Source organism: Lynx rufus, unplaced genomic scaffold (assembly GCF_022079265.1).
Source record: "Lynx rufus isolate CCGP_SWC_20201006 ecotype Redwood Valley unplaced genomic scaffold, mLynRuf1.p SCAF_9, whole genome shotgun sequence".
NCBI classification, from domain to species: domain Eukaryota; kingdom Metazoa; phylum Chordata; class Mammalia; order Carnivora; family Felidae; genus Lynx; species Lynx rufus.
The window spans coordinates 63,263,578-63,277,575 of NW_025814897.1; the positions used below are offsets into that span (position 1 = coordinate 63,263,578).

At 47.5% G+C, this 13,998-nt stretch overlaps 3 protein-coding genes across 7 annotated transcripts in view; 2 read left to right on the forward strand and 1 right to left on the reverse strand.

Annotated features, from left to right (window-relative positions):
* The first annotated feature begins 1,149 nt into the window (after positions 1–1,149).
* On the forward strand, positions 1,150–2,142 carry LOC124505763 (olfactory receptor 52W1). Its single transcript, XM_047071798.1, has one exon. It carries the CDS (start codon positions 1,180–1,182, stop codon positions 2,140–2,142), a length of 963 nt encoding a protein of 320 aa, XP_046927754.1. The 5' UTR covers positions 1,150–1,179.
* Positions 2,143–5,802: 3,660 nt separating this feature from the next.
* The window catches only part of FHIP1B (FHF complex subunit HOOK interacting protein 1B), a 30,403-nt gene continuing 22,207 nt past the window's right edge, over positions 5,803–13,998 (reverse strand). For 3 of the 4 annotated variants that reach the window (XM_047070990.1, XM_047070993.1, XM_047070989.1), the window contains exon 12: positions 12,523–13,045. In XM_047070990.1, coding sequence (XP_046926946.1) covers positions 12,684–13,045 — 362 coding nt within the window. In that variant the 3' untranslated portion in view covers positions 12,523–12,683. Of the gene's footprint in view, positions 6,465–12,522; positions 13,046–13,998 lie in introns of those variants that run through there. The other variant, XM_047070991.1, reaches the window with a different exon arrangement.
* On the forward strand, positions 7,360–12,384 carry CUNH11orf42 (chromosome unknown C11orf42 homolog). Of its 2 annotated transcripts, none has more exons than XM_047070994.1 (3): positions 7,360–7,458; positions 11,003–11,801; positions 12,170–12,384. In XM_047070994.1, exons 1-3 carry the CDS (start codon positions 7,387–7,389, stop codon positions 12,382–12,384), a joined length of 1,086 nt encoding a protein of 361 aa, XP_046926950.1. In that variant the 5' UTR covers positions 7,360–7,386. The 2 variants fall into 2 exon arrangements, with proteins under 2 accessions (XP_046926950.1, XP_046926951.1); XM_047070995.1 differs by having other exon boundaries at positions 12,072–12,202.

Sequence of the window (13,998 nt, forward strand, 5' to 3'; positions counted from 1 at the left end):
GTTAATGTGGCACAGGTGGGAGGGATAAGGGCCCTGAGGGAAGCCAGTGGAACAGCTTCATAAAGGGCCCCAAAGGCACTGGTCAAGGTGAAGAGAAGCTGCCAACACCCAGTGCACAGGATCTTTCTCCAGTCAAGTCTTCTGCTGGTGTTTTCCTCCTCATTCATTTATCCATTCCATGTTTATTAATCTTCAGTAAGCTAGAGTCTGCGTGGAATCAGTTCTACTCACCCTGCCTCCTCCAACGTCAGAGATGCTTCTTCCACGTATGGCTGCTACTCTGGGTTGAGTGCCATTTCCTCCCCCTCTGTCACCTCCACTCCCTCTGGCACCCCAGAAATAAGACTTTAGCGGGACCCCCTTCTGGATCATGAGAAAGGTAGGGAGTCAGAGAAGTTCCTTTTTTTTTGCTGCCATTTCTCTCTTTCTCTGTTCCTTCCTAGGCCCAACTTCAAACCTCCAGCTGGTGTTCAAGTTTACTACTTAAGTATCAAGTTAAAAATAATGTAAGCACCCCCCAAAACCCACCAGATTTTCTCTGGTCACATCAGGCTTCCATTTCCACTCAGTCCCATCTTCCTCACCCTCCTATTTCTCCTTTTCTCTTTACTTTATTCTCCAGGGCTGATGCCCAGAATGTTAAAGATGGAAAACACTGCAACTACTGTGCCCACCCCCTTGTAGAGCTGAGGAAACTGAGGCCCAGAAACTCTGCCTAAGCATATACAGTCAAGGACAGTGCAGCCTGGGGCCTGATACCCAACCAGCTCTGGCTTTCTCCCCATCATACAGAGACTGAGATGGACTCTACTTTGGATCCTAAGGAAGAAAATATTTCATGTCAGCCACAGCTCTCAGCTGACCTCCAACTGTACCAGCCACTGCAGCAGTGAGGCCCTCCTTCCTCATGACCAGTGTCTCCCCTGGTCTCCCCCTGACACTCATGGGCTTTCAGGCACAAAGGATTCTCCCATCCAAGCTAGTGTAGTGACCTTGATTATCTGTCAAAACCCCCAACCAAAGGTATAACCCTGTGGTCCCCCAACCCTGCACTACCCCTACACATACTCCATGGATGGGTCTCTGCCACTGTGATACCCCCCCAAAATCTCTCCCTTTATCCTTCCCCTTTCAGGAGTCATGCCCCCATGAACCCTAAAGCTTTGCCCCCTCCACAGGATGGCAGAAGGTCCACATTCCAACTCCACCTTCCCACGCCCAACCTTCTTCATACTGACTGGCATTCCAGGGCTAGGGCCTGCCCAGGCTTGGCTGACACTGGTCTTCGGGCCCATGTATCTGTTGGCCCTGCTGGGCAATGGAGCACTGCTGACATTGGTGCAGATAGATTCCACACTGCAACAGCCCATGTTTCTACTCCTGGCCGCACTGGCAGCCACAGACCTGGGCTTAGCTACATCTATAGCCCCAGGGTTGCTTGCTGTGCTGTGGCTTGGGCCCCGGCCTGTGCCATACAGTGCCTGCCTGGTCCAGATGTTCTTTGTTCATGCACTGACTGCTGTAGAATCTGGTGTACTGCTGGCCATGGCCTGTGATCGTGCCGTGGCAGTAGGGCGTCCACTGCACTACTTTCTCCTAGTCACCAAAGCCCGTGTAGGCTATGCAGTCCTGGCACTGGCACTGAAAGCTGTGGCTATTGTTGTGCCTTTCCCTCTGCTGGTGGCGCGATTTGAGCACTTCCAAGCCAAGACCATAGACCATGCCTACTGTGCACACATGGCGGTGGTAGAACTGGTGGTGGGCAACACACGGGCCAACAATTTGTATGGGCTGGCGCTTTCACTGGCTGTGTCTGGTATAGATATCCTGGGCATCACTGGCTCTTATGGGCTCATTGCTCATGCTGTGCTGCGGCTGCCTACCCAGGAGGCCCGTGCTAAGGCCTTTGGCACATGTAGTTCCCACATATGTGTCATTCTGGCCTTCTATGTACCTGGTCTCTTCTCCTACCTCACACATCGCTTTGGTCGTCACACTGTCCCAAAGCCCGTACACATCCTTCTCTCTAATATCTATTTGCTGCTGCCACCTGCCCTCAACCCACTCATCTATGGGGTCCGCACCAAGCAAATCAGGGACCGACTCCTGGAAATCTTCACATTCAGAAAAAGCCAGTTCTAATGGGCAAAAAAAAAAAACAAAACAATGGAGCCTGGTGGTGGAGGTGAAGGAATATTCAGAAGAGTCCAGGGCCTGGAGGTGTGGATTATGTCTTCTTTGTCCCACTGTCTACATATGACTGTGATAATCACTCAATAAATTATTTGCTGTGAAGCCTCTACAACACATATCACTAGCATCTGCAGACTTTGGTCTATCCACATATCTTGCTTGGGAGGCAGGAGGCAGGGGGCTACATGTTACCATGCAGGAAAATAAAATCAGGAATTACCATGGCTTATAGTACACAAGATTTAACTTAAAGAAAACTTCCTTTCCCACCCCTTCCATTATTTTAACCTAAGTCTGCCCATGTCTCCACATAAAAGCTCCTCTATTGATTCTAGACCTGGGGACCTGGGAAGAGTGAAGCTGCCTCTGGAGGAAAGTGCTTGGGTAGTTTTCTGGGTTCAAAGCCCTCTTCATTCCTGGAACCAGATTCTGTCCTTAGGGAAGAAGTTACAGGCTTATTCCCCACATTCTGAGAATCTGGATAATGTGTCCAGATAGGAGTCCCAAAATTGGCCATTCCTAGTTCAGAGAATCCCCTTGGTTTCATGGGTTAGGGTCTATTTCCCCTACCTCCACTCTCCTGTCAATATCTCAAGAATTAATGGCTAGAACTCTCCCTTAGGAGTCAGAGGTCCAACTTAAAGATTTTGAGGGGCACCTGGGTAGCTCAGTTGGTTAAGCATCAGACTTCAGCTCAGGTCTTGATCCTACAGTTTGTGGGTTTGAGGCCCACATCAGGTTCTGTGCCTCCATCTCTCTCTGTACCCCACCCCCCACTCATGCTCTCTCAAAAATAAACACTTAAAAAAAATTTTTTTAAAGAAATTCTGATATCCCAGGAAATCATTGTAGCCACTTTACCTGCTTGCCTGAGGTCTAGTCACTATGGTCTCTTACCAATTTGCTCTTCTCTGCATCCTCAGCCAAGAATGTTGAATTCCCAAATAAAATCTACATCAGCACCCCCATTTGGACTGGCCAACATCACTAGAAGCACAGGATGTTGGTATAGGAATATTTCACACTGCTGTGGCTACCAGAGAATAGAGATATTACACATGGTGTAACAGGGGATTGACCTTCAGCTAAGATTACAATGGAAGGGACATTGTGCAAAAGATCTTTCACACCAGCATGGAGCCCAGAATGAATATAATTTCAGACAAAAAGCAGGAATTCACTTTTAGAAGGTCATGGAAAGCTGCAGGCTGCACAGGCAGACCCAAGCTCTTTGGGAAAACTATCATAACTGCAGGTATTGGAGTCAGCCATGAGGACCTGAAGCCAAGTGCAATGCTAACCACTCAGCACAAACAGCTGGACCAAGTACCACGGGAAAGCACACAGAACAGGCGGCTGCAAATCTGAAAAGGCAGGTGACATCTTCTCAGGGCCACATGGGGTCTCACCAGGTCCTCACTAACAAGGAGCTAAAGAGAAAGCCCAGAAGCTCTGCGTGATTTTCAGAGGTGTTGTCACATTGAGAAGATTGACAGTTTTCCTTTGTGGCCTCAGTCATTCCCAAGACTAATCTTTTTCATGAAGTTCTGAGTTAAAAAAATTCCTCAGGCAATGATTTTGTGGATAATTATGACAAAATTCTAATCCTAATTGGAACTGAGTCATTAAGATGTCCATATCCTTCTCTTAGGGATTCCTCTTTGATAAATCTATCCTGACAAAATAATTAGAGATGTGAACAAAGATGTATGCAGTAAGATATTTATTACAACATTATTATAAAGAAATGTACGTGTGACAGTCTTGTGTCACACATACACACGCACACATTTTTTGCCTCTCCCCTCTGGTACACGAAAAAGGGAAATCCTATGCAGCCAATGTTCACAAGCAATGAATTCTGTCACCTTCCCACCACAGGAAACCTCTTGTCTAAGGCACCTTCATTCCCTGGTTGTGCACAGCTTCCCAGCGCAGCTGAGTCCAAGGTTGTGCATTGTTCATTGCAAGAACTTTCTTCAAGCCAAAAATCCACACCCTTGGACATTAGTATTTTGTCTGGATGGAGAGCACACACATACCTACCATGTGATGTGTTCAGAAGACTACCAGCAATCCCCTACTCCTCACAAAACCTGAGAGTAATTCTAAACGCATAATCCCTTATCCACAATTCCAAAATAAAAAAATCTTTGAAGAAACAATGTTTTTTTCATAACTTTGGCCAAAAACCTGACCTGAAACATCACGATGGTATTTATAGTATTTATGTATTTCACTTGGTGTGAATATTCATACATTTAGCTGCAGAAATATTGATGTGTTTGATTATAGGGCACTGTCCTAAACCTCAGTGGAGTACTCCTTTATATACAATAAAGGCACTATATCCCTTTCTAAAATCTCAAAAATTCTGAAGTCCAAAACACATCTGTCCCTGGAGGTTTCAAATAAGGGATTTGGGACTTGTACACTTATCCCTATAGCCTGAGAGAAGTTAGGGCTCTTTATCCCTTGGAAGTCTTCACTATCAACACGATTCTATACTGCCCTGAAGCCTCTTGCAGAGAACCTCATGTTCCCTAAATAACCAGCCCCTCTCTTCTCATGCTGTCCGGTCCAGTCGCCACTCAGATACGTTGCAGATGATCTGTGTCCAGGGAAACCCCCGAATGTGCCACACTGGAGGCAACCCCATGAGCAGGCTATGGCCCGAACAGCCCAGTCCTGAGGCTCATCAACTCCATCCAGCACTCAGTTGTCATCTATTTTCCTTCAGTAACTGTCAGTCTCAGACTCTGAGCCAAAGGGAAATACAGTCTCACTTAATGTCAGGGTAGGAAAGTGTGGAATGCAGGGAGCCTGAAGAATCATGATCATCAGCAAAACAGAAGATATGGGCTTCTGGCTGAGAGTTCATCTGTACCCAATTTCCCCTCTGAGCCCCCCTGATGAGAATCTGAGATTCTCATCACATTTCACCAACAGCCCATCATCCCTATCCCTACCCTCCACACCCTTCTCATTCTGGAACCCCATCAGGATCTGGATACCCGTGTTTATCAGTAACTCCTGTCTCTGGACCTCTGCATCTCTGCCTCCCTGCACTGTCTGTATTGCCCCACATCTGTGTGCCTTGTCCTAGTGTATGTCTCTCTCCCCACTGCTGTCTACCTCACTCAGGATTCCCTTCTGGAGGGAACAGAGGTGCCAACTATGCTATACCAGATAATCCCTCCTGGCATAGGGCTAAGAGGGCACTAGAGGAAGAGATCTGGTTGTGCTTGTCCTGACAAGGAGCCTGGGGTTTCTGGTTTGGTCTCTGAAGCATTTCTCTCACCTTGCCCACTTCCTTTTCACTACACCACTTTGAACATCCACTGAGCAGGCGCCCTCCCACCACACACTCGAGAGCAGAAGGAACACAGCAGTTTCTCCCTTCACCAAAAAGGGACTACCATTTAAATTTTAACTTAAAAGCTGGAATCAGGGGCGCCTGGGTGGCTCTGTCGGTTGAGCGTCCGACTTCAGCTCAGGTCATGATCTCACGGTCCGTGAGTTCGAGCCCCGCGTCAGGCTCTGTGCTGACGGCTCAGAGCCTGGAGCCTGTTTCAGATTCTGTGTCTCCCTCTCTCTGACCCTCCCCCGTTCATGCTCTGTCTCTCTCTGTCTCAAAAATAAATAAACATAAAAAAAAAAAAAAAAAAAGCTGGAATCAGGCTGACTTAGGCTTGAATCCCAGATCCTCCATTAACTCAGTGTATCCCTTGCACTAATTTACTTAACCTCTCTGAGCCTTTTAATTCACTTGTAAAATGAGGAAATAATAGTACCTACTTCAAGACGTTACTAAAAGGATTAACCAACATAACAGGTTCAGAGTGTTTGGCATAGCTTCTAACATGGGATATTTGATATTAATTCCTCTCCTGGAGCGCAGTCCCATGCCCAGAGCCAAACCTTTGTTTAAAGACCGAGCACCCATATATACCCTTAGCTCTAACCTACCCTGAGGCCAGTAACATCATGTAGGACCATTCCCTGTGCCTCATATTCATACCTCAGCCAGCTCAGACGATGACCGACTTTATGGGACAGCTCTACATGCTGGGCCAGCATAGGAAAGGATGCTCCCCATACAGAAGTGGTCTTCCTAGGCATGCAGGAGACTCTCAAAAGGGACTCAAGAGAAGACTCTTTAGACAGATAAGAGGCAGAGTCAGAGAGTAGCTACTAGAAAGGCTCTCCAGAGTGGTTCTTCTCTGAGGAAAAAACACTCTTCTTCTCCAGCAAACACCAGGTTGAGATCTCTGGACAGAGACACAAGGGGAAATCACACATAGATTAGGGCTGCAGTAGGTTAAGTGCCAAACAGACACAGATCTCCCTAGGACATGGAGTGGTGCATGAAGAAAAATTTCCTCAAATTTACCTGGGTAATTCTGGCTTCCTGAAAGTCCTCTCCAGTTACTAAGGCAACACTGTCCCAATTAGATTCTTATCCTCCACATTGTCACCACTCAGCATGACACCCTCCTACACATACACCTGGTATTCATTGCAATTGTAACCCACTCATTAATAATGGGTTTCAACCTAGGCTGTACATCAGAATTGCCTGAGGAGCTTTTAGAAATCCTGATGCCCAGGCACACTCCAGACCAATTAAATTAGAATCTCAGGGGGTAGGATCCAGGCATCTATAGTTTTTAAAGCTCCTAGGTAATTCCAAAGTATGACCAAAGTTAAGAACTACTGCTTGGTTCTCAGTCTAAGTCCTGATCTATACTTCCAGTGTGTCCTTCAGGACCCCTATCCAACCTCATGAAGAAGTCACCTGCAGCTAATAAGGCAGCACAGCAAATTGATTCAATAAGGCTGCTGAAGGGGGAAGCCTGATTCTGCTTCCTTTAAGAACTCAGACCAAGAACTACACACACACACACACACACACACACACACACACACACAAATGCACTCAAGCACCCCTGCATTTTCCTCCCCTAAGGAGGAGAATGGATAAGTGACTCAAGGGTATGGACTCATGCTGTGCATATAGTGAGGCTAGGAAAGTGACTGCCCTCCCCTCACCCAAAGCCCCATTATCTAGTAGGACCTCTATGACCTCATGCTATAGTAGGTCAAAGCCTAAGGCCTGGGGCCTCACCTCTCTGGGCAGCTTGGGGTTCCTGCAGCAGCCACTGCCCTGCCTAACCTCTCCCATACCCCACCATGTTGGTTGGTACCCCCCACCTGCTGACACTGGATGAAGCTGATGCCACCTGGACCCTCATCAAGGATAAAGTAAGAGAGCTAAAGAGAAAGGAACAAAGTGTGACCTAGATGGGTCTGAGCAACTTATGAGTAGGAAGTGGTGGGTAGCTTGAAGATAATAATATTTATTCAGTGCTTACTTACACGCTGGACACTGTACTAAGTGCTTTGTACACACTGTCCAATTTAATCACAATTGCAAAAAACAGCAAGAAGTTCCTTCAAAGGCAGTAAGAATTTCTGAGAACAGAGACAAGTGCTAAGTCAGGGTAGGACTTATGAGGTCAGGAAGGCTTCCTGGAGAGAGTGACGTTCTAGCTAGGCAAGTGGGAATTATTCTCACATAGAGGAAAGAGGAATGTTTAATAAACACCTAAATGAGTTAGTGAGCAGGTGGGTGGGTGGGTGAGCGAGTGAACAGTGTATAATTAAAAGTACAGCATATGCAAAAGCCAGGAGAGGATTTAAAAAAATTGCATATTTGTGAACTCAAATAGTCTGTAGAGCAGAGTTCACATGAGTAGTGGTGAAAATGAGGTCAAAGAGGTACAGAGGCTGATCATGAAGGGCCTTGTAAGCTTTCTAAAAAAGCTTGGACTTCTTCACAGATACCCCCTCCACCTTAACATCCACAAAATGAGAAATTTGGGTTTTGAGCCAAATATGGAGATTTTCAGGAGCAGGCAGATGTCAGCTCTGAGTTGCAAGTACCCCTGCCAAATCTAGATGGCCACAATTTCTGAATTTGGAGAATTTAGGGATCAGGTTCTGGTTACATAATCTGAAGGACAGTGAATTTAAAGCACTCATAGAAGGCAGCCCTTCTATCAAGTTTAAAACAACCATCTTAAAGTAGTGCCTACTAGACTCAAACAGCCTTAATAGATATAGCTCCCATTAGAAATGGAGCCCACCACAAAGGTCAGCTTCCCAGGGAAGCAGAAACAGGAGAGCCAAGGCCCTCACAAATATCAGAGTACCTAGCTTCAGCAGGTTGGTCCTGGACAAGATCAAGCATTTCATTACGATGAAAGTAAATGCGGTCATCAACCAGCAGACAGCTACATCTCTGAGCATCAGAAAAATTCCCTATTTAAATGGAAAATTGTCAGGAAAGGCAAAGTAGATACACAATAAATCACTGGTGGTATGTGGCAAATTCAAGGAGCAGGACACCTCTAAGTAACCTGGTTTCCTCTCTCCAGAACTGATAGTTTATTGGGCACTTTGTAGAACATACAGTTAACCAAAATATGGCTTGAAGTCTCCTCATTCAGAATTCATACCAGCTGAGGTATACCCAGGAAGAAAGTTTTCCAACCTCACTTTCCCAGGCTGCCCCTGGGAAATCTAAATTTGCAGGCTTCTATGTTCCACAGAACTTTTACCCAGAAGTAAAGGTGCAGTAGGAACAGGTAGTGGTCTCACATGGTGACTCTACAAAGAACAGTCCCCCTGGCATAGAACTGAGTGCCCTATTTTCCCTATTTTAGGATAACCACTGGGGGCCTCAAGGGTAAGAAAAAGAGCCTATAAACCTCCCCACCATGGCAAATTCATGTCTATTCTGGGAAAAACCCTCCAGCTAAATCAGGGATTCACCTGATCAGAAACTTGGACCATAAGAACAGGTATTTTAAATGTCAAAATCCCACTAAAGAGGTACCTCCTGGAGACACTCCTATTTGTCTTATTTGTATAGGATCCTAGGGACCAAAGGAGCAGCTAGGGTAGGATTCTGAAGTTATATTTGGTCACTATGCTTTCTTTGTCATGGGGAAGAATATTCTAAACAAAAATGCCAACCCACCAATGCTCTGCTCTCACCCCTGGTAACCCAACTGGCCCTTCTCAGAGCTTCTCAGAGAACTGTTCTTCAGCCTGATGCCCCCACCAAAAATAAAGTATTTCATGTCCCAATGAAGCAAAGAAGAGGAATTATGGGAAATTCTTCCATGCAGATTAAGAAAAAGCACCATGATAAACACTAGTATTTCAAATGGAAAAAAAAGAAAAAAAAGAAAAAGCACCATGTATTTCCCTGGCCAGGCGACAAAAGACAGTACTCTTCAAGCTACTTCAGCTTGTCCATAGTGCAGACACAACTTGATCAGTTAGCGACCCTCCCTCCTCTTATGCTATGGGGCAGCACTTCCAAAAACAGTTCTATGTAGCAAAAAGCAGATTGACCATAAGGGATCATTGATGAACTCTACCAGAAGGCTGGCAAACTGGGCAAGGCCAGGGGACAGGCATGTAGGAATTGGGAGCTGAGGAAGGGCAGTAAAACATAGCAAAAATGCTATTCTGAAAACAGAACGGGTCTCAAACAGGAAAGGAATCCAAACAAGGAATTTTATGTACTGGCTAGCAGACCACAGAGCCAGAAGTCTGAGCTAGCAGTATCTTTGATGAGTTGAGATCACATCAAAGTACAAATACTAGAAAGGATCGTACAAGATTTCCCAGTCAGTCATGAAGTTAAACTTTCCAGAACTGGGTTAACCAAACCAAAAAAGGCCAAGACAAGAAGGACAAAACCTAGAGGAACTAGAATCCCTGAAAGCGTACTAGAAGAACCAGCATTTCAAAGATGAGGCCTCAAATCCCTAAAGGAACTCTCTCCTGCAGTTAGGACAGAAAATGTTTAAGAACGGTCATTCCAACCTATTTCTGTGTACCCATTTGTGGTGAATGACATCACCCACCCAATCAATCATCTAATAACTTATCCTTCAGGATTCCTTTTCTCACATTCCTTAAAGTGATCAAGTTCTACTAATTCCATAACCTAAATATCTTCCCCCATTATTTTAGTTGAAGGCCTCACCATGTTTTGCTTGCAGTATTACAATACTCTTAACTGATCTTTCTCTCCCCTTATTTTGTCTTCCTACTCAAAATTAACTTTCTAAAGAGCCTTTCTGATCTTGCCCCTCTTGCCCAGAGCCCTTCAAGTGGTTTTCCATTGCCCTCAGGACCAAATTCCTGTCACATTGCATACAAACAAGATCTTTCAGTCTAGTTGCTGTGTGTTTGTCCCTCTTCATACCCTATGTTTAAGTGCAAGGAAATTACGTGTTCCTGAATGTGCCCCACCTAGTTTATAAATTCTGGTTTTTAAACTGGTTGTATCCTCTCCCTGGATTGACCATCCTCCTACCTAGCTGATTCCTTCAAAGCTCATGTATTACCACCTAGAAACTTTCTCTGATCCTCTTCTATCAAAGAAAAAAGCTGTTAAATCACTACCCGTCTCCTCCACACCCATGTTCTCTATTATCTTACTTAGCCGACTACTGTGTACATATTTGTCTCCTCCATCAGACCGGGCTATAATAGGATAAGGTCAAAATCTCATGCTTTTATGTATTCCCAATATCCAGCAGGGTCTGGCACATAGTATATTCAAGGTTTTGCTACAGGAGAGAACTAGGAAATAAGCAGGAAGCCGTCTGAGCACATTGTAGAGATGTAATTGCACAGGGAACAGCAGGAGGGTCAATCTAGAGTAGGCTACCAGGTAACTCCTGACCCTAACTCAGTCCCTGACCTATAAACTGGCCATCTGCAGGTTATCGAGGAGCGCTTTGGGCCCAATGTAGTGGCAGTACCTTTCCTGTCGGATGCAGCCTGCTATGACCTACTGGGTGTGCTAGTGAAGCAGTCCCGACCAGCCCACACACGCCTGGCTTTACCAAGTCGGCAGGGTCGGCGGGCACTACAACCAGTAGGGCCACTACCAAACCTCCTGGAGCAGGTAGGATCTAAGGGTGCCTTTGCCCACTGCACTCGGGAATACTCACCAAACGGCCGGGAAGAGATAGCCTATGAAGAAATGCGACTATTGGATGGGCAGCCCTGCAGGATCCGCCTGCACATGGGTGGTCTGCGCAAAAAGGTGGCCTTTCTGCTGCTGCCACCAGCTCAGGTGAGCCTACAGCAAAATCTTCCCTGGCTCCGAAGCACCCACAGCATCTATGTCATCTACCAGGTCTTCTCCTGTTCCTGGCTGCAGCTGGGGCTGTTGCCTACAGCCCAAGAGCCCCAGCTGCTCCGGTTACAACGGTCCCTGCCTGTTGCCTTCTCCTGCCTCAAGTTTTCACTGCAGCCCAAAGGAGTGCTGGGACCACAGAAGCCTCTGACCAAAGATCCACTGCCCCATGGGGCCAACTGGGTCAGACCCAACCTTGGGATCATGCCACCTCTGGCCCCCATGTCAACCCCTACCGACACCCCTGAAGCTACTGATGTGCCCCCACCTGCCCCAGACCCACCTACACCACCTCCTCAGGAAAGGCCAGAAGGCAGACCCACCAGATTCTCCTACAAGGGCCGAAACCCCTTCCGCAGGGGGCCCCAGATGCTGTCAGGTACTGCTAGGGGATATGAAGTTGAGACGGATGGGATCTGGTGGAGGGAGAGGGCATGGGGAATATAGGAATGTGTGCCCCAGGAATGTGTGGGGCACCCCTAACACCACACCAGATCCTGGTGAAGGGGATGGAGGGAGCCAGGGGTGGTGAGATGGAAGCATGGTCCTGGTGAGGGGGTGGGCACAGCACAGAGGGCCAGAGGGAGGGACCAGGAAGGCAGAAAGACCAGGGCATGAGTCAAGCTGTGACTATCCCCAACCCTGGCAGAGAACTGGCTCTTCAGCCCCCGCAGCCCTGCACCAGGAGTCCAGGGTGGGGGCCCCGGGGACCCCGACCGGCACTCCATGTCCCTGCCCCTGCTGCAGGGTCTGTCCTCAGAGTTCGACAGCGACGAATGAAGCTGAGGCGAGAGATTCAGGGGGCAAGGCCCCCAAGATCTGGCATAGGGATACTGGTCCCCAATAAACATCAGCTGCTGCTCCCCCAAACCATCCTGGGCCTATGCTGCTTCTTCCGTCTTGGGGCTGGAGAAGAGTCCCTACTTTTTTCCCCTAGGCTCCATGACCCCCTCACCCTTTAACGGTGTAAGAAGCACCTTAAAACCTTAAAACCAATGTCCTCATGAGAGAGAAAATACCCCTGACCTCCTATTTATGTACAACCTTCCTGGGGCCCCAGCCCCAGAGAAAAAGGGTAGGAAAGAAGAATGAGCAGAGAATAGAGATTTCCCTTTTATACATATTGCAACAAGTTCTCCATAAAACATTCATCAGAAATAAATTAAAAAGTCCTCTTACCACTGCCTCCAAACATAAAAAGGAGCCTATACCCCGGCCCCAGCCCAGGCCACTGGAGGCCCTGATTGTCCATGGAAGAAAGTTAAGGATTGAGGGGCCCGAAGCCTGAGACAGGAGGACCAGATCCCTCCTCTGAAGTATCCAACAAGAAAGGCGAGGTGACAGCATGGGCCTGGGAAATGGCAGCCAACTCCTTGAGAAATTCAGGGAAAATGACTGCACAGTAGACAGCATTCTTGACTCGCAGAGCCTCACCTTGGCGCTCAGGGGCCCCACCCCGAGGGGGTAGAACCGGAGTTGAAGCCCCAGGGGAGCCCCCACCTAGGCCAAGTCCTGCGCCGTCTCTCCCAGGCTGAAGAACCAACTGTGCCGCCTGCCGGGCCCTGGTTGGACTGTGTGCATGCCGCAGGAGCAACTCCCCCAAGGATGGCCTCCGGCTCTTCACTGGGAATAAATGGGTATCAGGGATCGTGAAGGTGCTGGGGTAAGGCATGCTCTCTCGGTCTGAGAGATGCCCCCCTCCCTGGGTTCACAGTAATCTGGACTAGGACTCTAAAACCAAAATGCTGCCTGCCCAGCATTTTTCCCTCCATCCAGCCTCCCCACCAAGCCAACCATCACCCTTAGTCTTCTCGGTCAGTCAACACAACTGCTTCATTCCCAACCAAGACCCCTTCTCCATGCCCTCTCACCCTGAGGGACTCTCTAACTGCTCCTCCTTTTCCAATCGCTATTCTACCATCACTAAGCTATTTCTCCTCAGTCCATAACACAGGCTTACCTTATGCTCCTGAACTATCTATAACACAGGACCCACAGCCTCTACTCCTTCAACACCTACAGAGCGTATATCCAATCACAGTCCAGGAGCTTTACCACTTCCATCATACTCCACTATCCCTCCAGAATCTGATCTCCTGTGCCATCACTTCGCCAACCACCAGTCTCTCTCCTAGATCCACCAAAGCCTACTCCCACCTCATGTCAATTTAGGCAACTTCACATGGCCAGACAAACTTCACCTCACTTTAGACTCAAAGGAACCATTTAAAACACTGCTGTCTCTCCTAATTTTCTTCCTAGATTCCTGTCTCTGGATCTTTGTCCCATCTCTAGGGCCTAGACTCTAGGGATCTAGTCTCTAAATCATGTTACAGTTCCCACTCTCTATCTCTAATACTGGCTACAGAGGTACGCTGTACAGGCCAACTAAATATGGCATTCAGAACCCTTCACCACCAGGCTCACATGCCCCCTCTAACCCCTTCTCCAAACTCTTTACACCCACTCCTGCTTTTGTGCCCACACAGATCTGCTCTTCCTGGAACCCTCCAGGCTTCTTTCTTGCTTTTGTAGCCTTCTAGGTCTTAATTTTGCTCTCCCCACTGTTTTCATCA